The sequence below is a fragment of the Eleutherodactylus coqui genome, chromosome 1 (assembly GCF_035609145.1).
Source record: "Eleutherodactylus coqui strain aEleCoq1 chromosome 1, aEleCoq1.hap1, whole genome shotgun sequence".
Classification (NCBI taxonomy): Eukaryota; Metazoa; Chordata; class Amphibia; order Anura; family Eleutherodactylidae; genus Eleutherodactylus; species Eleutherodactylus coqui.
In genome coordinates, this window is record NC_089837.1 from 499,399,996 (window position 1) to 499,426,211 (window position 26,216).

The following is a 26,216-nucleotide window of genomic DNA, read 5'->3' on the forward strand; positions in this document are numbered from 1 at the left end:
AAAAAACACAACTCTTACAAAAAAACATGGCCGGTACGGCTAGACCAATGGAACGCTATGTGTCCTGAAAGGCGGGGACGAAGAAAAAACAGAAAAATCTGTCCCCAAAGAGATTATAAGGAAGCCAGCCGCTGTGCCAGAAGCAGCCAATCACAGCACAGCTTTCATTGTTTAAGAGCAGAATAAGAAATGAAAGCTGCGCTGTGATTGGTTGCCATGGACAACGACAGTTTCACAGCTCAGCTCCACAGTGTATATAGTCTGTGGCAATGTAAAAGAAATATCCACCCCCTGTCTACAGATATAACACACCCGAGCCGATCTCCTTACATCTGACCTGCATTCACACAACCGCTCTCAGCATAAGACGCAATCGCTGACAGACCGCGGGTTTGCAGAGCGCATGCGCGTTAAGCCCTCCGTTGCGGCTGTGTGCCGAACATGCGCAGTGGCACAGGATCCTCAGTATGAGCATGCGCGGAAGGTTCGCGAAAGTTCCCGAGTGTTAGCCGGCGCTTTCCGGAAGAGGTGCCTGAGCGCCGTTCTGTACCGGCAGCCGGTCTTCCTTCCGCCGCGGCTCCTGACCACCGCTCGTCGTCATGTCCATGCTGTGCTACAACCGGGGCTGCGGCCAGAGATACGACGACGAGACCAACACGGAAGGTGAGCGCCGCGGTCCTGTCATATGTGCGGGCTGCCCCGGCGTCATGTAACCAGCGGGGAGGCGCGGAGTGCTTTATATAGGGGCCTACGGGGACTAACCCCCAACATTCCAGGGGTGCTCTGCGTGTTTAAGGTGGTTGTACTGTGTGCTGTGGAGTCTGTCGCTGTAGGTGCCGTGCTGAACCTGGTGCCTCCTTAAATGTGGTCTCATCCCATAGGAATACATGAGCCGTCCTCACCCCGTATCCGGGGAATATGCTATATATTACATGGCAGACATTGCAGGATTTATATAGGATATTCAGTCTCAGGCCGCCTGAACACGACCGGGTTTGGATTGTGGGATCTGCAGCCGTGTACCACGCGGACGATCCACGGCATCCTGCACTAATTGAGACTAATCACCCGCATGTCTGCTCTATTTTCATGTGGGCTTCCATTGAAGTCAATGGAAGCCGTCCGACCTGCAGCCTGTCCACAATTGACATTGCCGAAAGGTTGCGGGACCCGCGTCATCGCCTAGCGACGGCGTGGGAAAGATAAGCGTTTGATCGGAAAAATCTGTACGGCGCATATCCAACGGCTCGCCAGCCGGACCATCCGCAGTACAGACGGAGACAAATGACGGGCAGACGCCAGCCGGGCGTAGGGTTGGATTCTGCTGTAGGGTCCCGCATCCGGAACCCAAGCCGTTCGTGTGTGGGCGGACCAACGGCTTCCATTGTCAGTCCCGTATTGGCTGTGGGTACCCGCATCGCCATGTGACGGCCTGTAAGAGCATTGATTTACATACTGTTCATGTCTGACAGCGAGATAAAACGGGTACGCGTGGATGTCGTATTCGGAATCCGACCCGTTCGCTTGAACCCGGCCTAAGAAAGAGTTAATGCAAGTAAGATGGTGGATGTTGTAAGAAGGAGGGCGGTAGTGTACCTATTTTAGGGCAGGAGATGAGACAGCAGTTGGGGGGTTGAAGAGTTACTGCGCCTGTGTAAGGTCCACGGACGGATGTGTAAAACGCTTTGGCTCTCCCATTTACCCATTTTGCAAACGTACTCGTATGGCTGCCTGGGCGCGGTACATGCCCGCATATCATACGCACACGGACAATCTGCAGTTCAAGCTGCCCACAGAGAAGCATGGCCGTCCTCACTGGAATTAAAGCTTGCAGATTTTTTGTGGACTTTTTGGTCTGGAAAACAAATCACAGCATGCGCCATTTAAGTGCGGATCCCACACGGACAGTTTCAGTTGAAGTCAATGGATGCCGTCCGATCCGCGGCACGCCCGCAATTGAATTCTTGGCGGTCTGCGGGAAAGCAAGAGATATAAAAAATCTCTCCTGCTCATGTACGGCGGCGCTTCCGCACAGAAGACCCTGACAGGTAAGCACGGTCTCTGTCCACGGGCATTGCGGTATCCCATGGCGAAGCTCCGCCGCCGAATTTCCGCCTGTCAGCCCTATCTGATAGGCTGACCATGGAGAATCGGGGCAATTCGCAGCATGCTGCGAATTGCCTGCCGCGAGCAAAGGATCGCAATGATTCTCCGCTCGTGGACAGGTGACGGCGCTTTCCATAGCAATGCTATGGAAAGCTTCAGAGGGCGTGATTCGCCAGCGGTTTACCGCCGACATCCCGCTTGTGGACAGGCACCCTAAGTGAGTAGGTTTCCTTTTGGAAACGATTCCACTGCACACTTCTATATGTATCGGCACAGTAAAGTGTCTGTGCCTTCTGAAGAGACAGCCTGGTATCGCTGGACTCTACAGCAATAGCGCACCAGAAAGTGTGAGACAAACATGGCGACCCCATTGATGTTAATGGGGGTGCAGCCGGCGCTCCCACTGCCTCCCCTGTCCAATGGGGGCTTTAATGCATCATCGCGTGCGAGGTTATCCATTCCAATCAATGGGAAACCCTTCCGATTCGCTCACCTATGTGAAGCTTGCGCCTGAGGATGGGAATTTCGCAGATGCCGTGGGAGGTGATTTTGCTGACCGATGCGTCATTGTATGGAAAGTAGTCGCCGCACCTGAGATTTTTCTTCATTAGGCCGGCTGCACATGACCGGGTCGGATCCCGCAGCGGAATACGCCCCTGAGCCCGGCCGGCGTCCGCATCTACCTGTATTTTTTTCCCTCTTCTCCGTACTGCGGAGGGTCCCCACAGCTCGCCGTCGGACATGCGCAGTACAGATTTCCCCACACCTTCACTAGGCAATGATGCAGAATCCACGACCTTTCAGCTAAGTCAATTGCATAAGGGCTGCGAGTCGGATGGCGACCATTGACTTCAATGTAAGCCGCCCACGCGAAATCCGCTTAAAAATAAATCCTGACGCGATTTCCCCTCTGCACCAGAATGATGTCCGTCCCCGGGGCGGCTGTTCAGAGCTGAAGTGCCCGACAGTCGTCCCGTGTAGAGGGGCCCTAATATGTGTGACCACTTCACCAACAGTATGTGATATAGAGCATGGAGGCTCTGCATGGACCCTGACCTCCAGGACTACGGCCCCCAGCGTCCATGGAGGCTGCTGGGAGTTGCAGCGGTGCAGCAGATGCTCCACCCCAGATTGTAGACCGCGGCTCGGCATACGTAACATTCAAGGGTTTATCTGGGGCTTTTACTATTGATGACACATCCTCAGGAATAGTTGACCAGCAAGGGTCCACCTCTCAGGATTCCCACCCAGCAGCTGATCCGCGGCCTCACTGGAAGCATATGGTGGTGTCTGCAGTGCATCGGCCCAGGTTGGTTTTCAGAGAGAGATGTGCCTGTAGTACCAACCCAGGCCACTGCACTATGGACAGCGCTGTCCGCTTCTAGCGCTGTCCATCCTGATAGCGGTGCTGGGAAATAGCTGATCGAAAAGTTCCCGAATTGCAGACCACTGCCGATCAACTATTTTTGACCTATCCTGAGTTGATTAGTAGTGCAAGTCCCGGAGCACCCCCTTCAGCTTTCTAGTAACAGCCATAGATCTGGATGATTTCACTTGTCTCTGTGTTGTTGTGTTGTAGGGTCTTGCACCTATCATCCGGGGGTCCCCGTCTTTCACGATGCTCTTAAGGTAGGTGTGATGCTTATGTTATATCGGAGCTGATGACACTGATGCCCTTGTTATAACTCTGCTTTGTTGTGTGCAGGGCTGGTCGTGCTGTAAGAGGCGGACGACGGACTTCTCAGATTTCCTCAGTATTGCGGTACGTGTTGAACTTCCAAGTAGCGGATCGTGTTTTACGCGATCGCGCAGACATACGTTATTTTATATTCATCACATAAAGGACCTCTGAGCCCAAAGACTGATGTTATTAACCCCGGAACTTCCAGGCCGCTCCCACACACAGCGCCATTTACAGCGTTTGCCGCGGCTTGTCAAACAGCGCGGAAAATGCCTCCATTGATTCCAATGTAGCCTCTCGTTCCAACGCGGCCTTAGAAACTTGGTGTTTTTCAAGTGCCGTCTGTTCTATTTTCGACATTTCAGTGTTTTTAAATAGGATGCCTCGTCGATTGAAATCAATGGGGACCGTTTTCAATGCTGTCAAAAGCATGGTGGAAGGCTGTGTACTGCGTCTTACCACTTTTTGAACAGTGTTCTATGTCACCAGGAGGGACAGCGAAAGTGGTGACGTCATCGGCTTGTTTTGCCGGCGTAACTGCGTTAAAAGCGCGGCAACAATACAATCAAACGCTCGAACTGAAATGCACAGAGGAGATCTGCCCTAGTAAAAGCACTGCATTTACAGGATCGCCCATGGGAGGCCGCTCTCACACGTGCGCTTTTTGCCACGGCGTTCTGAATGCGGCGGTAATTGCCGTACAAGGCTCCCATTGATTTCAATGGGGCCTCGCAGACCTGCGCTGGAACGCGGCGTTCTCTAACACTGTGGTTTTTCAAGCGCTGTCTGCTCTATTTTGGCGCGTTTTTGCACTCTTTAACACAGCTCATCACCCATCACAACGAGGGAGTGCCTTAAAAAGCGCCATTGAACGCAGTGACCTGCCCTCGAAAACACTGATTAAAAATTGCGAGAAACCGCCTCGATCAAAATCGCGCCATTTCTTTTGAATGGGGTCATACACATGAGCGATGCAGGCAGAAAAAATGTGGGATGTCCTTTCTTTGGGCGTGCCATCGCATCGCTCATTGCTCTGTGTGGCCAGCGGCAGCATCGTACTACGTACTGGGCGCACATGAGTGCGATGAGAGGTTTCCTATTGAAAACATCACTACTTTCCCGAAGTCATTCGAGGCCGTTTTGATGCAAAAACGCCTTGCATCCTCGGTGAGATGGATTGTCAGCGAGCGCGACATCAGGCTGAGCTTCCTGGCCCGATATGGCACTCCCACTTAGGGCTCATGTACACGGGTGGGTTGGATTCTTCATGCAGGAGCCCGCGGCCGTGGACCCTGCTTACCCGTCCGTCTCTACTGCGGATGTGTGAGGAAGTGTCGGCTGTCGCACATGCACAGTAAAGTGTTTTTATTTTTCAAACTCCTGCGGAATCCACGGCCCGTCCACAATGTCAATTGCGTACAGGCCGTGGATCGGACGGCTTACATTGACTTCAATGGAGGCTGTCCGTGGGGAAACCGCACTGAAATGGAGCATGCTGGGATTTGATTATAAATGCTGCAGATCTTCTGCCCGTGTGAACATGGCCTAAAGCTTTTACAATATTTTTATAACACTTCTGCTATTTCCTTGTGTTCCAGGGCTGCACTAGGGGTTCACATAGTAACGAGAAGCCCCCAGAACCTGTGAAACCCGAGGTGAAGACCACGTCAGAAAAGAAAGAATTGGCCAACCAAAAGCCAAAGTTTACTGAACATATCATCCAAGCGCCAAAGCCTGTAGAATGCATAAAGAGGCCGAGGTGAGTGCGGGCGATGGATGGCCGACCCGGGGTCATAAAGTAATGCTATGTTCAGAATGCAGAATTGGATTGTTCCATCTCAAAATTTTGCCGTTTTCTGCAGTTCTGCATGCAGATTTAACCCTCTGCCGTAGGTAACAGTAGCCGTGGTTTTCTAATCCTGAACAAAACCTTTAGGACTCATGTCCACGAAGAAGTTCGCGCCCGCGCAGATTCTCCATGCAGAATCCGGCAGCGGTCCTTCCTTTCCTGCAGATATGAGGCCTATAAATTGATTTTACTCACCTGTCTGGACGCTGCGGGTTCCCGTCCGTCACAGCTGGATCTTCTTTCCTTCTGCCCCGCAGATGTGCTCGGCAGCGTGCATGCGCCGTGCACTTTTTTTTTTTTTTCTTGCGGCAGAGCAGAAATTCAGCTGCGGCTGTGCCGCGGATCCGGACGGCTTCCATAGGCTTCAGTAGAAGCCTGCAGCAGCCATCCATGTGGGAAACCCGCAGAAAATGGAGCATGCTGCGGGTGTTTTCCCACACGTGCAAACTGCGCGGCAGGGAAAAAGGACATCCGTAGGTATTTACTTACCTGTGGGTGTCCAATGCATCCTTATGGGCGCGGATAACGCATGCGGGACACCCGCGTGGATTTACTAAATCAGTTTACCTAGTGGACATGAGGCCTTAAGGAGTTAATATCCCCAGAACATGGGCATTTGTGGACTGTATGTTTTATAATAGCATGAGGCGGCTGGACTTAAATGATTGGGTGGGAAACAGGTGGAAGAACCATCCGTAATCTAAGATCTGCAGACGATACGAATCTGGTAGCTGAGACAGCAAAGCATCTGAAGACACTGATCCTGATGCTTAAAGAAGAAAGTGAGAAGATGGGACTTGAATTTGAACATCAAGAAGACAAAGATCATGACTGCTGCCAACAAGGATGTCCATATGAAGGTCAACAACGAGGAATCAAAATGGTTAATAGTTTCGTACTCCTTGGTTCCCTCATCGATCATAGTGGCAGCTCGACGGGTGAGATAAAGCTTGGTTACCACTGGGACGTACATCCATGGTGTGCATGACCCCAATATGGAAGAGCAAGTATGTCTCAGTCACCATCAAACAAAGGTTAATCATAGCCATGATCTAGAAAAGCTTGAACAGTGGGTGGCAACTAACAGAATGGTATTTAACAAGGAGAAAAGTCCTACATCTGGGCAAGAAAAATAAAAAAAAGCACATACAGAATGGGAGGAATCGAGCTAAGCAGCACATGTGAAAAAGACTTGGGTATACTAATAGATCATATACTGAACATGAGTCAACAATGTGATGCAGCAGCAGAAAAGGCAAACACAATTCTGGGATGTATTAAGAGAAGCATAGAGTCTAGATCACGTGAGGTCATTATCGCCCTCTACTCTTCCTTAGTCAGACCTCATCTGGAATACTGTGCCTAGTTCTGGTCCCCCCACTTTAAAAAAGACATAGACAAACTACAGCAAGTTCAGAGAAGAGTTACCAAGATGGTGAGCGGTCTACAAATCATGTCCTATGAGGAACGGTTAAAGGATCTGGGAATGTTTAGCTTGTAAAAAAGAAGGCTGAGAGGAGACTTAAAGGGGTTGTCCCGCGGCAGCAAGTGGGTCTATACACTTCTGTATGGCCATATTAATGCACTTTGTAATGTACATTGTGCATTAATTATGAGCCATACAGAAGTTATAAAAAGTTTTATACTTACCTGCTCCGTTGCTGGCGTCCTCGTCTCCATGGTGCCGACTAATTTTCGGCCTCTGATGGCCAAATTAGCCGCGCTTGCGCAGTCCGGGTCTTCTGCTTTCTTCTATGGAGCCTCTCGTGCAGGATGCCGGCTCCGTGTAGCTCCGCCCCGTCACGTGCCGATTCCAGCCAATCAGGAGGCTGGAATCGGCAATGGACCGCACAGAAGAGCTGCGGTCCACGGAGGAAGAGGATCCCGGCGGCCATCTTCACCGGTAAGTATAGAAGTCACCGGAGCGCGGGGATTAAGGTAAGCGCTCCGGTAAGCTTTCTTTACGTCCCTGCATCTGGGTTGTCTCGCGCCGAACGGGGGGGGTTTGAAAAAAAACAACCCGTTTCGGCGCGGGACAACCCCTTTAATAGCTGTCTACAAATATCTGAAGGGCTGTCACAGTGCAGAGGGATCAGCCCTATTCTCATTTGTACAAGGAAAGACTAGAAGCAATGGGATGAAACTGAAAGGGAGGAGACACAGATTAGATATTAGTCAGTGAGGGTGATCAATGAGTGGAACAGGTTACCACAGGAGGTGGAGAGTTCTCCTTCAATGGAAGTGTTCAAACAAAGGTTGGTCAAATATCTGTCTGGGATGATTTAGTGATCCCGCACTGAGCAGGGGGTTGGACCCGATGACCCTGAAGGTCACTTCCAATTCTACCATTCTATGATTCCCAATTTAAACACATGGCTGTGAGCCGTGGACATTGAGGGTAGCAGATAAAAGAAAAGTTGACGCTTTTGAGGTGTGGTCTTGGAGAAAACTTCCATGAATCCTCTGGACATCTGGGGTCACCAACAAAGCTGTCCTGGGCCGTGTCAACCCTGGAAGTCAAGATCACGAGACTGGCTGATTTTGGACACCTGATGAGAGTGAATTCGCCAGAAAAAGAGATGGTCAATAGTAAAAGGAAACTGGGAAGACTGGACACCATCAAGAAGGCCGTAGAGAAGAGGGAAGCAGGAAGAAGACTACAGAATATCCAAGAGTTGGACACCACTGAACGGATAGGGTTGGAGATGTGTATAGTATACGGTTGTGCATGTAAGCACCTCAGGCGCCATAATCCCTCCTTCTTACATGTTTCAGTGCGGACGAACCCTTAACGCGGTTGCAGCTGAAAGTATCGGCGTCTCTGAAGCAAGCACTGGATAAGCTGAAGGTCTCCTCAGACCCTGACCAGACAGAAGCAGGTAATTGGCATTCATCTTGTTCTTGGAATTTAAAGGGGCTGTACAACAACTACACGTTATGGCCTGCCCACAGGATAGGGGATAACTCGCAAGAATGAGACTCCCATGTCCCCAATCTTCCTCATTGTAGGTTTAAGTCGTCCCCCCCCCCCCCCCCCCCCCCCACCCCTGCTGAGGAGGAGACTTAAAGGAGTGCTGCCGAGAATTTTGGGTATGCATATACACCCTCCAGCCTCAGGGTTTGTATGTAGCGGGATCGGGACCTGCCCCGCTACATACAGGGCAGGTGCTGGCTGTTTCTGACAGCTGACGCTCATTGACGGCATTGATCAGCACTCATGCTGATCGTTGCTGTCAATTGTGGCCCCAAGGGCTGCCTCTATGTCTGCCTCTGAGGACGAGTATAGGACTGCTGTGTCTGTAGACGTCCCGTCCTTCAAAATGAGGCATTATTTATTGCGCACGGAGAACGTCAGCAGGGAAAAGAGGCACACTACACAACGCCAGAACTGAGCGTTTTTGTCACGCCGTCACCAAGAAAAAGTGTAATTTAAAAAGCAATCAAAAAGTCACATATACTCCATAACGGTACGACAGAAAACCAAAGGACGTTCCACAATAACAAGTAGTGCAGCAGTGTAAAGTATCTGTACAACCGGCTCACTATTCTAACATAACAAATAAGCGTGTTCTGGAATACGGCGTCCCGTTTATAGGCTGCCCCGGAGTTCAGTGACCGAACGCTGAGCTCTGTTAACCCTTTGCAGACACCTTATTAGGGAGTTCTGAGTTCCTAGAGGGGGGCCTCTGCTCAGGATGCCTGTTAGAGATAGAAGAGCGGCTACTAGGAACGTGTGTGTGTGTGTGTGTGTGTGTGTGTGTGTGTGTGTGTGTGTGTGTGTGTGTGTGAGATATCGCAGGGGTCCAACGTGGACGCCACAGAGTACTACTGCAGGGCCGGTGGTACTCAAGTCTATGGAATTATGGAAAGAGCTGAAAACCCTCGTAAACTGCTTCCCTAAGGGGTTAAAGATCAATATTCTGCTTGGACGCTCTTGTTGTGTCTCCTCTGTCACCCCTGTAGTACACGGCGCACTCGTTTCTGTAACACGTTGATCTCCAGGCGCTGACCTTGTTGTTGGTGCGGCTGGAAAAAAGCAACAGGATCTGATGGCCGGCAAAGAGATTCGGAAAACTCAATACTTTCCAAGCAGTCGGCTGCTTCTACTTCTGTCACCGGCCGTACTGACCGCAGCGGGAGCCGCTGGCTGACGGGCACACGTCACCAACTCCACCTACTAAGTTACAATGGGTATCATTAACCTCTTCCCAGCCTACAATATATCACCATTGTGCCCATGGGGTCACCCACTAGGGGGCAGCAGTGGCTGGGTATCCTGTCCAATCTCTGGGCGCTGCTATTCATGTGCGTTCCATTTTTTGCTCTTTGTTTTATTTTATGATGTAATGATTTTTTTTCTCCCTCTTATGTAGACGAGGACACGGGGGAAACCAAAGTAGGAACCTTCTGTAAGAATGGCGGCTGCACAAAGGTAAGATCAGATGTTTGCTCATCCTCAGAGCCTTTTACACATCATTCACTTGTAAACATATCCGTAATTGGCCAGATGTTGAGTTAACCCCTTCCTGGTGCATGTTGGGTGTCTTTGTATAAAGCCGGCTCAGAAGCGGAGTCCGCTCCGTGCACACCGGGTGTCGGCTATTTTTTACCGGTTGCAACCCACCCACAGCAGCCGTGATGAATGCCAATCACAGCTGGTAGCCCTTCAAATGACGCTCTCAGTTTTGACATTGAATGGTGTTCTGTCCCCACACCGCAATAAGATCACAGGGTGCTCTAGGTGTAATGGCAGCTGGGGGCCTTCTGAAGGTTCCAAGGGCATCGCCTATTAAGATATACCTATGGCACGTCTTAATAGAATGCCTGTCAGAATACAATAAGTGTTAACACCTCCAGGCTTTCCCAGTTGCCTCATCAAAAAATAAAAATTGATATTTGATAACGCTGCAGCCGTAAAACTCCAGTTTATTCAAATATCAATTACTTAACCGTATGGTTCCCAAATGGTTACAATAGAAATGACAGGTAACCCAGCAGAAGAACGAGCCCTCGCACAGCTGCAGGAATAGAAAAATAGAATTCTGGGGATCAAAAGATGGCAGGAAAAGCAATTTTTTAAAAGTTTTTCGTTTTTAAAGTAGTACTACATAAACTATAACAATTTAGTATCACTGTGGATGGGGGTGGGGGGGCTGTAATCTATACTCCTCCTGACACATAGTGGATGATGGCGCCTCCTTCTGTTAGTCTTATTGTATCTCCGTTTCTCCACAGACGTTTACAGGCCCGCAGAGTAACGAGGAGGTTTGTCAGTATCACACCGGAGTGCCCATCTTCCATGAGGGGTAGGTAGAGGTGGATGAAGAAACATTTACAAAACGGGTCAGATATGGGTCCATAAACTGCTGAGTAATGCCATTGCACCGCACAGGGAGAACGGCCGCCCTGACCACAGGTCCGTTACAGAATCCCCTTATATGTTGCCTGGAGTCTCACATCGAAGCGCAGCCCGCATTACATATTTTTTTAATGTACAGAATAAATGATCATCTTGCAAAAATGTTTATAACTAAAGAATATGAACTTTATTTTTGAGGGGAGGGGGGGTGCACATAATTGCAAGTGTTTGGGACTGACCATCATTTTTGCAGTAGGGCTTAATTAAAGATTTAGCATCGCATGTGTTGAGATATGCTGTCATGTGCAGTACAGTATCGCTGCGATATGCCGACCACACAGCGGGAACACTGTGACTCAGCGGTTTACACATATGGCCATGTGAGTCCGGCCTTGGCTTCAGTAGATCATCTGTCAGTGAGACCTTTTCAACCCTCATCTCTCCTGCACCTTCTTATCAGCTAGTTTATGACCACAATAAATAAGTTTTCCTGATAAGATGCAGGAGAGGAGAGAGCAGAGAGAAACTAAAGGCCCATTTACATGCAATGATTATCGCTCAAAATTGGCTCAAACAAATGTCTTGAGTGATGATCATTACGTGTAAATGCTACCATTTACTTTGCAGCCGAACAATGATTTTTAGGTGAGCATAAAATCCATTGTTCACCCGAAGAGCTGGTAGCAGGGACTGCATGCTGAGCTCTCCATGGGAGCGCTGATTAAATTATATTCAGCTTGCAGCCCCGCAGCAAAATAAAGGAGCTGTATGCAGAGAACAGACCACCTGCTGTTCTCTGCATACAGCTCCCAGAGGCAAATGAGGTGGTTAAAGTCCATGTAATAAGCTGCTAATGAGCATTAGTGCCTATTTGCAGTTTATGTAAAAACTGTCAATCTCCCTATCTTTCGAATGAATTTTAAGCAATCATCTTTTCGTGTAAATGGGCCTTAAGCTGGTAGTGCAGCCTCACCAGAGCATCTCCTACTGAGACCTAGACTGCAGTGTCTATATACAGTGATCTGAAGAAGCTGCAGAAGACAAACTGGGCAATATTTTTAATTGAACCCTACTAGAAAAGCTCCTATTCAGCTATGCAGCCAGCAGAAGCTGTTGCTGGGGAAATCCATTTTCACTAGTACATTATATGGATATGGCTTGTCTGAATTGGAAAGGGGGTTTCCAATCCTGGTCCTCCTTACACACAGTTCCACGTTTTACACACAGAGCACAGTGGCTGCATAGGAGTGGCCAGCAGAGGGCAGCAGATACAAATACTGGGCCATTGGAAATGCTTTAGGTTATTACATAACTGGATGTGAATGTTATTTCTTTGCGTTTGTTGATCTCTATGAAATATATTCTTTCCATTAGGATGAAATATTGGAGCTGCTGTAAGAGGAAAACCTCGGATTTTAACACCTTTTTGTCCCAAGAAGGATGTTTAAAGGGTTCACACTTATGGATTAAGAAAGATGATGTAAGTTTTCAAAGTTATTTTTGAAAGAGCCGTTGCTTGCTGTGATCCGCCAACGAGCGGCCCGTCTGATGGGTGTGACTTTGTTTTGCAGGGTAAGAAGGTGGTGCCCTGCAGACACGACTGGCACCAGACTGGTAGTGGAGTCACCATCTCCATCTATGCCAAGAACTCCATCCCAGAACTGAGCTATGTAGAGGCCAATAGCACGCTGGTGAGCATCGCCAACACGGCCGGGCACTGCTGTGCTCTCTGCATCTCGGCTCTGATTGGAACAGTTTTAGTTTGATTTGTTGCAGGTATATCTTACCACATTGTTGATGAGTGTGCCCGTTGCAAATGGTGGACCGTTGGCACATCATAAGCATACTCCTCATGCTGTACACGCGGTGCCCATGTGATCAGGATTTTGGTCATGGCTGTTATACACGACTGCAGCCACGCTCTAATGGTGTTTAAAGGGGAGTACAAGCTCTTAAAAATTGATGCCCAATCCACAGGATAGTTCATCAGTAGCTGATCTGTGGGGGTCATCTACTCAGGCTGTTACAAAATATGATGCTGGTAGATTTACTCATCAATGTGGGTCGGCTACTGTTCTCTGGTATCAATCCAAAGCTGACTGTAAGGGGCTCACTCACACGGGAATAAGCAGCCCCCCTATTATGCGGGGCTGAAAGCCCTTTGATTTGTATTGGGCCACTCTCACCTCTAGCAATAACGAAGTTGGCACCAAGCTGGAGATGCCACTGTTCACTCACACAGTTCACACTCCCCAGACGGAGTGGGCATTCAGTTATTGGAATTGGACAGACGAAAAATGAATAACTGGAATTACAAGTCATCTAAGAGGTTTAGCCTCAAGCCAGTTATATTTATGGGAGCGGGTGTCAGCTGCGAGTCCAATGCCTGCACTCCCATGGTTGTGCGAGCTCCGGAACGGGTGGAACCGCACACCCGCTAATAACCTTCCTCATATGACGTTTGGCGTTGCAGGTAAATTTGTTATAAAATATGGCAGCCATAGTTCTCCTCCTGGGGAAGCATGGCCACAATATTTAATTGTGCTTTCATCTGGAAGCTTTGTGCACCCGCTCAGCCAACCTATCCCTGATGGCATCAAGGAGAGGCTAGGCAAGCTTTGAAAGCTGTGGGCACATGCCACATATTTGTCAGACCAATGAGCTGTATCCGCATACAGGACGGTCCATATTTCCGCTTGCTCCTCGTAGCCAGGACAATCAAACCAACTTCATAAGGCTGGCATTTCTATGATTTTTGACCCTTTTTGTATATTTTTCATATAAGTAATGCCACCTTTCTAGAATAGTCTAAAACCTTATCAGTCTGTCCTCGAGGCTCTACAGCCATCTGTAAACCCTGAAGGTGTAGTAACTTTTTGAGCTGCTGGAAACCGGAAAGGGTTAATTTAAATTCCTCCTTTTATTTGATCATCTCTGAATTCCATAAGAATTGTGTGCGGGAAAAGTCACCGCGGACGCGGTTTACGCTTACACGTTTCCAATAACGTTCATGGTCAGAGAACATTAGCAGACCGCATGTGTCCCATATATCACATCGGACGGGATTGCTGACCAGAACATAGATAGCGCATTCTAAACCTGGCCTGAATCTTAGGCGGGGGCGCCGTGTTTCCGATATGAAGAAGTAGTAGTTCACACTCTTGCTAGGGGGATCCATTTTCCTGATCCGTTCAGGGAGCAGGAAAGCTGCAACCACTGGCCAAACGGATCTGTCTTGTGACAGGACTGAATGGACCCCGTTAACTACAATGGGGTCTATTCGGTTACCGTTGGGTCGTCTGGCATCTCTCAGGATGAAGTGGTGCAGCATGCTCTGATACTTCCATCCTGTGTCTCAGAAGGAATCTTGAGACCGAGGTTGTGAAGGGATCCTCCGAGGAGGCTGACGTGAACGAGCCACCGTACGTACATGAAGCTGAACTGTACGACCTACAGAAATGTCCGTAAATACACGGGGGGGGGGGGGTGTTTGCGCAAAAGTAACGTCGCTTTCTTCATACATGAATTGACATTCAAAAACCAGAATGATGTGAAAAGATAAAACTCGTCAAGTTTTTAACCCTTTCCCACATTGGCTGTACAGGTACCGCGCACGTCGTATCTCATTGTATGGAGCGGACGCGGGGGCTGAGCCGGCTCTGTACGCGGTGGCATTGAAATGTTGTGCTTGGGTGTCATGGCAGAAGTAGAGTAACAGCGGTCTCCTCTCTCCCCGCAGGTTAATATACAGATCGTCTTTGATGGTGAGAAGGAATTCCAGCAGAACCTACAGTTGTGGGGGGTAAGTAGCGTCCGATGACTGAAACCAGCGTGTCACAAAGTTATCTCTTCTGTACTATTTTGTTGAAGGATGTTCCTGGTTTGACCGGATTGCCCAAAATACAGCGGCTGTCCGGCCTTTGACCGAGAAAGATGGCCGCAGCGCTTCTCTGGCCACCTTATGGACACCGGGTATGGTACATACTGGCCTCATGTCCATGGGCAAAATAGGATTTTAAATCCGCAGCGGATCACCCGCACGCGGATCCGCGCCCCATAGGGATGCATTGACCACCCGCAGGTAGATAAATACCCGCGGATGGTCAATAAAAGGGAATTTTAAAAAAAGGGACATGCTCCATTTTCGTGCGGGTCTCCCACGGGGACTGCTCCCGCAGGCTTCTATTGAAGCCTATGGAAGCCGTCCGGATCCGCGGGAGACCTAAAATAAGAATAACTGACCCGCAGCGGACCGGGCAGCTCTTCTCTTCTTAACGGCTGGATCTTCTTGCTTCGGCCCGGCCCGCTGCGGGTAAGTTTATTCTTATTTATTCTTCTTTTCAGCGCTCCTGTCCGTGGGGCAGGAGGGACCCGCTACGGATTCTCCATGGAGAATCCGTAGCGGGCCTGATTTTCCCGTGGACATGAGGCCTAAGACCCTACATGCTGCCAGCACCGCTCACATAGTCAGAGCAGCATGTAGGATCCTATATTAAGGATGTACACTAATACACCTTAGGTAGTTGAAGCGCGGCGGCCATCTTTGTTTGGTACCGTGTGGTCACTTTCATTATTCAGACTCCTTGGTGTATAATATTTTCACAGCACTGAGTCTCTGAAGCTCCTGTGGAGGTTGTCAGTCAGTATGAAGCCGGCCGCCACCATAATGCTCCCAGAACTTCTGCTACTTCTCTGCCGCCCCTCATGGATTTTCTGTATCCCTGCACGGTCTAGGAGGGCTCCAGAGAAGAAGCGGCTTGCTTGCTGTTGGGGGCAGAGATTACCTTTTTGGTTTTTCCTCCTACTTTCAAAAACTCCTAATTCTTTATCTTCCTGTCCGTCTAGATGCCTGAGGGCCGATATTTTGTGCTACGAGTTGTATTTTTGAATGGTAATATTTAATATGCTGAAAAACTAAACGTTTTTTAAGTGGAATGGAAAAAACCCACAATTCCGCCAACTTTTGTGGGGGTCTTGTTTTTAAAGCGCACACTGCGGCAAGAGGCAGAGTCAGTGCGATTACAACGATACCAAGTTTATATAGTTTTTTTGTTTTTTGTTTTTTTTCTTGTACTACTTTTAAAAACTAAGGAAACAATAATGGCCGACAGCAGCGCCAGACGTACCTCAAAATCCGAGGGGAGGCTGTAGAAAACAGACGAAACGCTGTCTCTTCTTATGTGCAATTAATAAAGGATATGGCACTTTTTATGGATTTGTATTCCACCTCCTTGACGCCCCGGATGCGGTTTGAATCTTGGAAAATATACTTTTAAAACCTAAAATGACTTTTCTGCCGCATCTTCTGAGCTCCATAATTTTTTTTTCCGTCAATATACCTGTGCCAGGGTTCATTTTTCTTGCGAACCGTCCTGTAGTACTTGGTTTTTTTTAAATCTCTCTATTACTTTATGGGATGAGCAAAAAAAAGTGTAATTCTGGTGTTGTGCATTTTTTTTATTTTATTTATTTATTTTTTCTGAGAATTTCCACCATGTGAGATGAATAGCGCAGTATATTGATAGACTGGATTTTTACGGATTCAGCAATAGTAAATACATTTTTGCTTACATTTTGTTAAAAATGTGTGCACGGTTAAACTTTTTTCACTTGTTTTGCTTTTTTTTTTTTTTTAAGTTCCTGATAGGGGACTTGAACTTGCAACCGTTTGATTGCTTATACTATACACTGCAATATCTCAGTCCCATATTAATAGGCAGAAGTACATGGCAGCCCTGTGCTGCTATGACAACCGAACATCACCTTATGAATTATTGATTACAGGAAGTCCAGCCGCTTGGTCGCCCAGGTTCAGGAAAATCACACCCAGAGTCCGCAGGGCGAGTGGAGCGGTGGTGCGCGAGTATGATCACCCCTCAACTCACTGTCTATGGAGAACATATGGGCAGGCTTGCACACCACCACTGTCTTCATCTGGTAGACTCTGGGTGCGACGCTCTTGGGATTCCCCACAGGTTAGAGTCTCGCCTTTTAATTAGTGATTCTGTGCATAGGTAATGATTTTTGTGGGATTCACCCTTTAATGAGACAGCCTCTTTTAACAGCAGCGCCCGTTGCATAAAGGACCAGCGCTGCACCGAAGCTCTCGGCTGTTTCCTATAGGTGGTCAGAAACAGAGGGCCGGGTTTTCCAATTGTGGCCATGAGAAGCTGAGATGGGAATACCCCTTTAAGCCCCGCCCCTCAACTTTCACCAGGATCTTAACCCCTTGTTCGCTGTAGTAATTCTTCAAGACTCTTTCAGGAACATGCAGCCACTAATGACTACTCTGCTACTTCCAGGTCATCGATGTGCAGAAGAGTTACGTCAACCTAACGGCAACCAAGGTGGAGATTTTCATGAAAAAGGCTGAGCCGATGACGTGGGCCCGGCTAGATCTACCTCAACCCGTCCCTGCACAGCAGAACCGCTCCGAGGCCCAGGAATGACCCTGACCGTACGGGAGGTCCCGCCCCCTCTAGTATTAGGCATTTCAAGTGATTTATTCCAAAAGAGAAGACTTGTGTTCTACATAAAGCGTTTTTCTCTGCTGGTTACTGCAATCCACCTAGATTTTCCCATTGAGAGCATTCCATTTACTCTTATGGCCCGTCACGAAAACTGACACTGGGGGACAATTCCGGGGCAAAGGTAATGTGGAGCAATTTCACGTAGCAACCAATCAGATCCCGGCTCTTATTTTTTTATGAATTCTTGATCAGTTGCTAGGAGAAACTTTTTTGCATCGGTTTTCCTATTGTTAAACTTTGGAACAGGAGCCGTCTCCCCCTTCATTTGCAGCGCCATCTTTGTCCACGGGTTGGGTGTGGTATTGCCGTGCAGCCCAATTCAGTTGAATGGTAATGACTTGCATGAGGCTGAGCTGTGATATGACACGCAGAGAATGGCGCAGTAAAAGGTTTATTCATACAGACGTTTTTTCTGTGCAAGTGCGTTCAAATTTTTAATCGGACCAAACTGGTACAAAAATAGAACATATCGATTTCAATTGTTCTGTTTACGTGAGCATTGTTTTTTTCATCTTTGACTGATAGTCTAAAGACCCATTTACATGCAAAGACAATCTTTCAAACGATTGAAAGTTCTAGCAATCGTTTTGCGTAAAGCACTAATGGGCACTAATGCCCATTAGCACTTTATCAGTTTCATTTGCATGTAAATAAGCCCCCAGCAGCTGTTTACAAATCCCAGCATGTAGTCTGGACTTTGCACTCAACTGCATTGTCTTCGCAGGGGCGGCTGTGGGCTGTCGGCTGAATACAATGTAATCAGCTGCTCCTGTGAAGAACACAGTTTTCGGTCCCTGCTATCTCTCTTCAGCTGAATGATGGATTTTATGCTCCCCTAAAAATCATCATTCAGCCAAAGAGTGAAAGATGGAAGTGTTTACACACAATGATTATCGCTCGAAAGCCATTGTTTAAACTAATTTTGAGCGATAATCGTTGTGTGTAAATGGGGCTTTAAGAAAGGACATGCAGAGTTTTGGGGGTTTTTTTTCTATCTTGGTCCGATTCTTGGATGAATTACCCATTCAAGTCAATGGATGAGCTAAAAGAAACTGAAAGCACTTGCATGGCATGTAAGTGCAGTTCGTTTTTTTTGTTTTTTTTTGTTTTTCACGCACCCATTGACTCAATGGAAGTTGTAAACAACCTGAATAAGAATTGGTCGACCTTTAATACTCTGTTTTTTAAATGCACAAAAAAAGTTACGTATCAATTAAGCAAAAATGCTTAAAACTTTACGAAAAAAACGCTCCGTTTTTCACAGATTGCAATAGCACTTGCCTGTGTGAATAAAGCCTAAGAGCGAAGTTGACGATATGGTTATTTTCTCTGTTCCGGTCCTCGGAGGGCGCTCTGTACTGTATGCCTTTATACGATGTACCGTTTCTGCTCTCGCCACATTATATTTTTTTATGCAAATTTCTTATTTCCTTATAGTGGATTTCCAAGTTATTGAAAAATTGGAGAGGACAGGCAATTAAAAAAAAAAATGTAAGCAAGTTATACTCCTCACTCCGATCCCGTGCTGCTGGTCTTCGTGTACTTGGGCGCGGTGCTAACGCTCTGTATACAGATGGAACAGGCGCCAGATAAAAGTTCGGTGCGCAGTTTGTGTTTTGTTACACGGAATAATTGTTGAGCTTCTCCATGTAATGCCGATCGGCCCGTGTGAACAGGTCATCCTTCATCTAGGAACAGCTACCTGTTTACTGTGAATGGAGGCGGGTAGACAGAAGAGCTCTCCGGCCCGCTACGCTTCTATTCGCTCAGCGATGACCGCTCCCACATGGAAGCACAGGAGCGAGTATCACTGGGCTGAGTGTTGGGCGCTTCTGCTTGATAATTGCCCTGTGCAAAAGGGGCCCTAACATGCTGAACATTTGCATTCCCCATTGTTTTCTGTTGACTGCCAAACTACGTAAATACTGCTTAGCGCACTTGTCAAGTTAGGAAATACATCTGTACATTCCTGACAGCCGCAGCCAATCCCTAGTCTCAACGGTATATAGCTTGAGGCAGCCGACATCAGGGGATTGGCTGCAGCAGCGAGGTGTGCAGGAAGATTGGCTGCAGCAGCGAGGTGTGCAGGAAGATTGGCTGCAGCAGCGAGGTGTGCAGGAAGATTGGCTGCAGCAGCGAGGTGTGCAGGAAGATTGGCTGCAGCAGCGAGGTGTGCAGGAAGATTGGCTGCAGCAGCGGATTGGAGCTATGAGTATGAGCGTGAATTCACACACTGCGCATTTGCTGTTGACCGTCAGTGGATTTCACACTGAAATTGTGCAGAAATGTACGGCATGCTGTATTTAGAAGGGGTTTTACGTTCACAAAGGCAGAAGAAAAAAAAATCACTGTATATTCTACTAATGGGGCGAATTTTAAAATTCGGCCCTGTGAACGTCTTGACTCTTTCCTGCCCTCTCCCCAACTTTTCAATAATTCTGGAAAACCTTTTTACGTTGATGTAAAATCTTTCGCTGCTTTCAGCCTTAGAGGACGTGTAAAAAGTTTTTGTCATCACTTAATATATTGTTGCATATGTTTTTATATCTCGCTGTATATTGCCTTGTCATCGGTTATGTTGCCTCCTCGTGGCTCTGTGTCTACTGAAGTATCTCCTTTCAAGAAATATTTAAGTGAAATGTTCCCTTTTTCCAAGTCGTGTGAATTCTGTGGTAATCCTGAGTGATGTAGCACTGGCCCTTCCAAATTCTGGCTTCTAGGTTAGTTGGCCACTGTGATATGACTTAAGTGGTGGTCTGCCACTCGGGATCCCTGCTGATCATCAGCCCTGCCAGCAGATGGCGCTGTCAACACTGCAGCAGCCCTGGTTGGTACTGCAGGCACAACTGCCACTGATGTCACTGAGGGCCATGCTTACAGTACCAACCTGGGCCTCTGCAGTGCTGACAGCGCCATCTGCTGGCAGGGCCAGTGATCAACTGTTGATAACCTCATCTAGAGTAAGGGTGCGTTTAAACAAAACGATTATTCAATTTCATTGATTTATAAATGAATGTGAACAATAATAATTCTGTTTAAGCACAAGCCCACCACTGAGCGACAAGCATGAGGTTCTCGTTCTGTTTCAGCTGCCATAAAAATCAGCACCGGCTCGTTCACTCGTCGGAAAATATAAACACTGATCGTTTAGCGGTTAACGCAAGAATGTGCAAATAAGGAAGATGAAACAATACCTCTGCAGCGCCACCTATTGGACCGACCCTTTATATAGCTCCTTGTAACAATGACTAGGAATTTAAAACCAAGCCAGTATCCATACACAGACAGCTGTTTCGGGGTTTTTCCCCTCATCAGTGTGTAGTAGATTTCTGGCTTGGCTAGTGAGATACCTATAGATTTGGGTCCTTATTTGCATATTTCCCAGAGGAGCATGCCCGGCCTTATAAGTCTCCACTCACTTTCTAGGTGCTCTCCTAAGGAAACTATTCCCTTCCCGACCCACATAAAAATGTGAAACGCTGAACTACTAGTGCCCGAAAAACAGACGGCGCGGAGGAACTGATGATGACCTCACGAGCTTATTCACTCCTGCAGACAAGAGTCATGTGGCCTCATGTTGGCATTTTACAGATATAGCAGAGCTGATTCTGTCACTTGGCACAGCTTGTCCCGATTCCACAATAAGCGCAGGTCATAACTATGCGGAAAAATACAGCCTCAGCTTGTAAAATACCAACCCTTAACCGCTATAAGGCGTACATGTACATCCCGCTGTGACAGGGTATATATGAAGGGATATCGCGGATGATTGCTTTCCATACAACGTGGGGGCCGGCTGTATCTTACAGCGATTGCAGGGTGCTGTGCGGGTGTCATGTCAGCCAGGGGCCTTCTTGACAGAATGCCTATCAAGCCTGCCGGATTGCAGGATGATGTAATGCTATGCCATCACATCATTCTGCAAGTGCGATCAAGGTATCGCAAATTCTTGTTCCCTCTAGGGCCTTGATTACAGTTTTTTTTTTTTCTTTTAAAGTTTGACTAATTATTAGAAGAAAATAAAAGTAAGTTTTAAAAAAAAAAAAAAAACCCTTTTGCCATATTTATATTAAAACAATCTAATTAATAAAACAAAAAATACATACCGTATAAGGCGGCTGGGCGTATAAGACGACCTCCCCAACTGTCACCTTATACGCCGGGAATACGGTGTAAAAAAAAAAAAAAAAACAGTACTCCCCTCCCCCGGCGTTCTGCGGCGCTGCTGCAGGCTGTCGCTCCCGCCTCGTCCCCTACAGAGCATTGCTTTCTGGGAGCGGGGCTTAAAATCCCTGCCTCTAGAGAGCTAATGCTGTGATTGGCTAACACACGAGGCGTCAGCCAATTATAGCCATTCAATCTACTGTTTTGTTTACAATAAGGAATATAAAGTTGAAGGAGACAGTTGTTTTTTGGGGGTTTATTTATTTTTATTTTTTTGCAGTTTCCAGTCACCTGCAACATTCGATGTGCCTGATAGTTACAATAATGTTGCAGACGCCAGGAGAAATTCAGCTCTGCTACATCTGCAGTTTGTAAAAACTCTGAGGATAACTTAATAATCCTGACTGTCCAATTAAAGGGCCAGCGTCACACTTTGGGCACCCACAGTCCTTCTTGACATTACCTGCAGGCACGCCGTGAGTTTACCGCCGACTTGGAAAGGAAATCTGTATTTTTATAGATCAACTGTAACTTATTTAGAAAAGGAATCTGGCCCGGCGGGCCGCGAGTCTCATCTGTATAGGAGGGGGTTTACAGTGGTTGCATTCAGAGCCGACTCCATGTACCGCTCCTCTCAGAGCGCCCTCTATAAATAAAAGATGTGGTTTTACTTCATTTCTTATCAGTGACCCTTTTTTATATTTTTGTAATCTTAGTGTTTTCCCACGGGTCATACCTGGTATTGCCGTAGTCACTTAGAGGTGGCAAATCTGCAGAAGCAGACCAAACCCACGGAAAAGAGCGGCACTGCTTCTGGACATATAACATGCGTGTGCACCTTCAAACTGCCACCTGTGTCGGCAGAAATGGCCCACGTAAGTCTGATGGGATTTCCTTATGTCATGGAGAGAAGTCGCCGCATGCTGCTACAATGTAGAAACCGTACTGTAACAGGATTCAAGCCCAAATCTTCTGCGCATGCGCAGAAGACCTGTGCTGCGTGAGCATGCTGGAGCGGCCCCATTCAACAGAACAGAAGAGGAGACTGCGCAAGCGCGTCTAATCGAGGGAGAAGGCTTCTGTCGGCGCCATGGAGACGGGGACGCCAACACCGGAGGGGGTAAGTGTATAACTTCTGCAAGGCCAATATTTAATGCACGATGTATATTACACAGTGCATTAATATGGCCATACAGAAGTGTATAACCCCACTTGCTTTCACGGGACAACCCCTTTAAGAGTAGGGGGACAAGCCCCAAGACACATGGTGTGGGCCCTGTTCTCCTGTAAAAAAAACAAAAAAAAAAAACAAACCTATAATATGGTGGGTTTAGATACAGAGGATCGGCTCTGTGAATGGTAGTAGAGCTCTAAATAATGCAGTAGCCATATAATGGATACCAGAGAAAAGTGATTACAGATGTCTTCTCTGATTGTAGTTTTACTCTTTTCTTACTCTGGCCCCAGATCGCCATGACAACTACTTTCAGACACAATTTGAATGTGCACTCTCCCCATTCTGCTGCCCTTCCCACCCCCCACACCACCTCATCAGAAGAGTATTAGTAATAATTCCTAATAATTGTTGTTCTGTGATGTTCAGGATTTTAATATTAAGGTGCAAAAAATGACACCCAAGTTTTGTAATACAATTTATTAAATAAACTTCACGGAACTGAATAACAGACATTACAAAAACCTGCAACAACCGCTGCGCTGCGGTCACATCATTATGCTGATGGGAGAATGACATCATTGCAGTTTTTTCTGCCATAGAAAAAAATTTAAAAAAATAAAAAGTTATGTATAATGAAAAGCATCAACTACACAAACTAGAACTTCTGTCTCATGCAGATGTACCATGAAAATGAAAGCTATGGATGTATTTATATAAAACTTTTGCTTAATGCTCATGAAGTCAGTCCGTTCCGAATGCGGACATTAGGGCCAAAATTGTAACAAGTAATGTTAAACTTGTACATTTCCTAAATGGTTAAAAAAAAACAAAAACTAAAGTTTTTCAAATGTGCTTCCAGATTAAAGCAAACAAATGGAAATGTATATCTTATCAAAACGTTTATACAGCATATTTGCACATATTTGAGATATTGCAGCTTAAAAGATATTAAAAAAATAATTTTTTTTCAAAAATGAATCTACACAAATTCTATCGGCCTATTGTAACTACGTAAATTAGTATAATATGTGGGGTAAAAACAGTGTCAGAATGAGCTTTACGGAGTTGTTCTATGGTAAAGCAATATATGTCAGATTTCCACATTTTTGCCTGGTCATTAGGGCGCAAACAGGCTTGGTCAGATATCACATCATTTAACAGTCAGGCTAAATAGTAACACACCTGTAGAAAAAGAAACAACTTCCAACTAGCTGAGGCCGGCAGAATACAAAGTAGTAAAGCATGCTCCCCTCTCCTCGGCCCACTGGTATGCAGCTATACGGTTTTCACGGCCGGCACTCCTGGCATCAGCGCTCATATACTGAGTGCTGTGAAACCAGGAGTATGAGACAGTGACAGTGCGGTCTCACCTGACTTCCATCGGGCAGTGTACCCAGAAGCCGGTGCCAGGATGGTGAAAGTTGTATAGCTGCGTCCCGGGGGGCCAAGGAGAGGCGAGCATGCTTTACATCTTTATTTTCCGCCGGCCCCACTAGTTAGAATGTTTGTTTTTTCTAATAATAAGACCCCTTTCGGATCATTGTGTGAATAAGCCCTTAGAGTGCTCGTCCCAGGATCTTAACTTTAGTCCCTATCCACAGGATAGTGTGTTTGTTGGAGTTCTGACCTGCTGGGACCCCCACGATCACAAAAAAGGGGGTCCCGTATCTTCCCCTATGGATGATGGAACAGCAGGTGACTGTGCCTTCATCTCTATGGCTGTAGATAGTTCAGTGCTGCACTCTGTTTCTAGAATGGCGCAGCAGCACAAGCGTTCAGCAACCGCGTTATTTATACAGGACGGACCGGGATGCCCATTCCCAGGATCAGGATGGGGGGGGGGGGGGTCGCAGCAGTCGACCCCCATCGATCTGTTGTTATCCGATTAGGAAGGAGCTAAAATCTTGGATAACCTTTCTAAGGGCTTATTCAAACACATGATTTTAACACGTTTGAAACTGACCGCATTCAGGCCTATGGAAGCTGATGGGGCTTATTTACTATTCGAAATACGACCGCTTTTTGATGCTTTGCATCACGTTTGGACAATTTTTCTGACTCGTCGGAATAAGGGGCGTGGCCTAAATTGTGCCAAATAGCTGCAAATTGCACCAGAATTCTACAGCAATTTATGACAAACTAATCCAACTAGTAGGTGGTCTAAACATACGCGAGATATCTTAAAAAGTGTGACAGATTTATTATTGAGCACAGAACGGTGATCAAGCTGGAGCATTTTAAGCCCATCCAGTCTGTTTCCATGTCTAACTTTTCACGGAATTAGTAAATAAGCCCCAATGTGTGTAGATTAGAGCTGAGCGAGCACGCTCGGTTAAGGCAGTTACTCGAGCGAGCATCGGTCTTTTCGAGTAACTGCATACCGAGAAAATTTGGGAGGGGCGGGGGAGAGAGATCTCTCTCACTCCCCCCGAATTTTCATGGATGAGTATGCAGTTACTCAAAAAGACCGATGCTCGCTCGAGTAACTGCCTTAACCGAGCGTGCTCGCTCAGCTCTAGTGTAGATGTGCAGTTTTTCTTAAGGACCAATCACAGCATGTCTATTCTGGTGTGATCCTCGGACCAAAATTGTTGTCAATGGGTACATTAATAAAGGGAATGTTCTCACCTGACATACCAGTGCAATCTGTTTGTTTTTTTCTCATGCACCCATTGTCTTCAGTTGGAGTTTTAAATTCCACCACTTTGTGCTTTTTTTTTTTTTTAACAGATTGCAGGTGGATGATACCTGTGCGTTAAACACAAAAATTGAACGGTTGGATATGTTGAATATAACTTCCACCCCTGCTTGCTGGCTACTGTGTACAGAATGTTTCCTATATTCAATCCTCGGTGTGGTAAAAGGAGGAAGGCTGCATATATCCTATATTAGACTATTACAATGTTTCCCCGAACATAAGACCCTGTCTTAGATTTATTTTTGACACAAAAGAGGCACTAGGTCTTATTTTATTTACCTTCTGTAGCAGGCTCGGTCCAGGTCCCTCCTGCTGCTCTTCAGAGCCCCGACGAGGTCCCTACAGTCCTCGGCCATCCACACAGTATCACTTTCTGGTTACGGGATTCATAAATCCTGCCTTCCCGAAGCGATGGCCCTGATTTGGTTTTTTGAGTGCAGCAGCTCAAAGAACCAATCACAGCCCTCATGTCATAGAGGTGGGATTTATGAATTGGCTGAACGCTGCTCAACTAATCAATGCAGCGGTCGATGAACCAATGCGAAGGCTGTGATTGGTTCTTCAAGGGCCACGGCTCAGCCAATCAATGCAGCACTCGAAAGACCAATCACAGGCATTGCTTAGTGGAGTTGGGATTTATGAATACCGTAAT

At 47.1% G+C, this 26,216-nt stretch overlaps 1 protein-coding gene across 1 annotated transcript; it reads left to right on the top strand.

The window, feature by feature from the left end:
• The first annotated feature begins 467 nt into the window (after positions 1-467).
• Positions 468-22,364, top strand: CHORDC1 (cysteine and histidine rich domain containing 1). Its single transcript, XM_066587037.1, has 11 exons — positions 468-663; positions 3,686-3,735; positions 3,812-3,868; positions 5,386-5,546; positions 8,412-8,515; positions 10,010-10,068; positions 10,872-10,942; positions 12,370-12,475; positions 12,567-12,686; positions 14,735-14,797; positions 17,298-22,364. Exons 1-11 carry the CDS (start codon positions 600-602, stop codon positions 17,442-17,444), a joined length of 1,002 nt encoding a protein of 333 aa, XP_066443134.1. The 5' UTR covers positions 468-599; the 3' UTR covers positions 17,445-22,364.
• Positions 22,365-26,216: the final 3,852 nt, after the last annotated feature.

Excerpts from the sequence above, each read along its gene's own strand:
- CHORDC1 (XM_066587037.1), top strand. The coding sequence starts at position 600 with ATGTCCATGCTGTGCTACAACCGGGGCTGCGGCCAGAGATACGACGAC. Across the intron at positions 5,547-8,411 it reads GAATGCATAAAGAGGCCGAG|TGCGGACGAACCCTTAACGC; the intron begins GTGAGTGCGGGC and ends TACATGTTTCAG. Across the intron at positions 14,798-17,297 it reads AGAACCTACAGTTGTGGGGG|GTCATCGATGTGCAGAAGAG; the intron begins GTAAGTAGCGTC and ends TGCTACTTCCAG.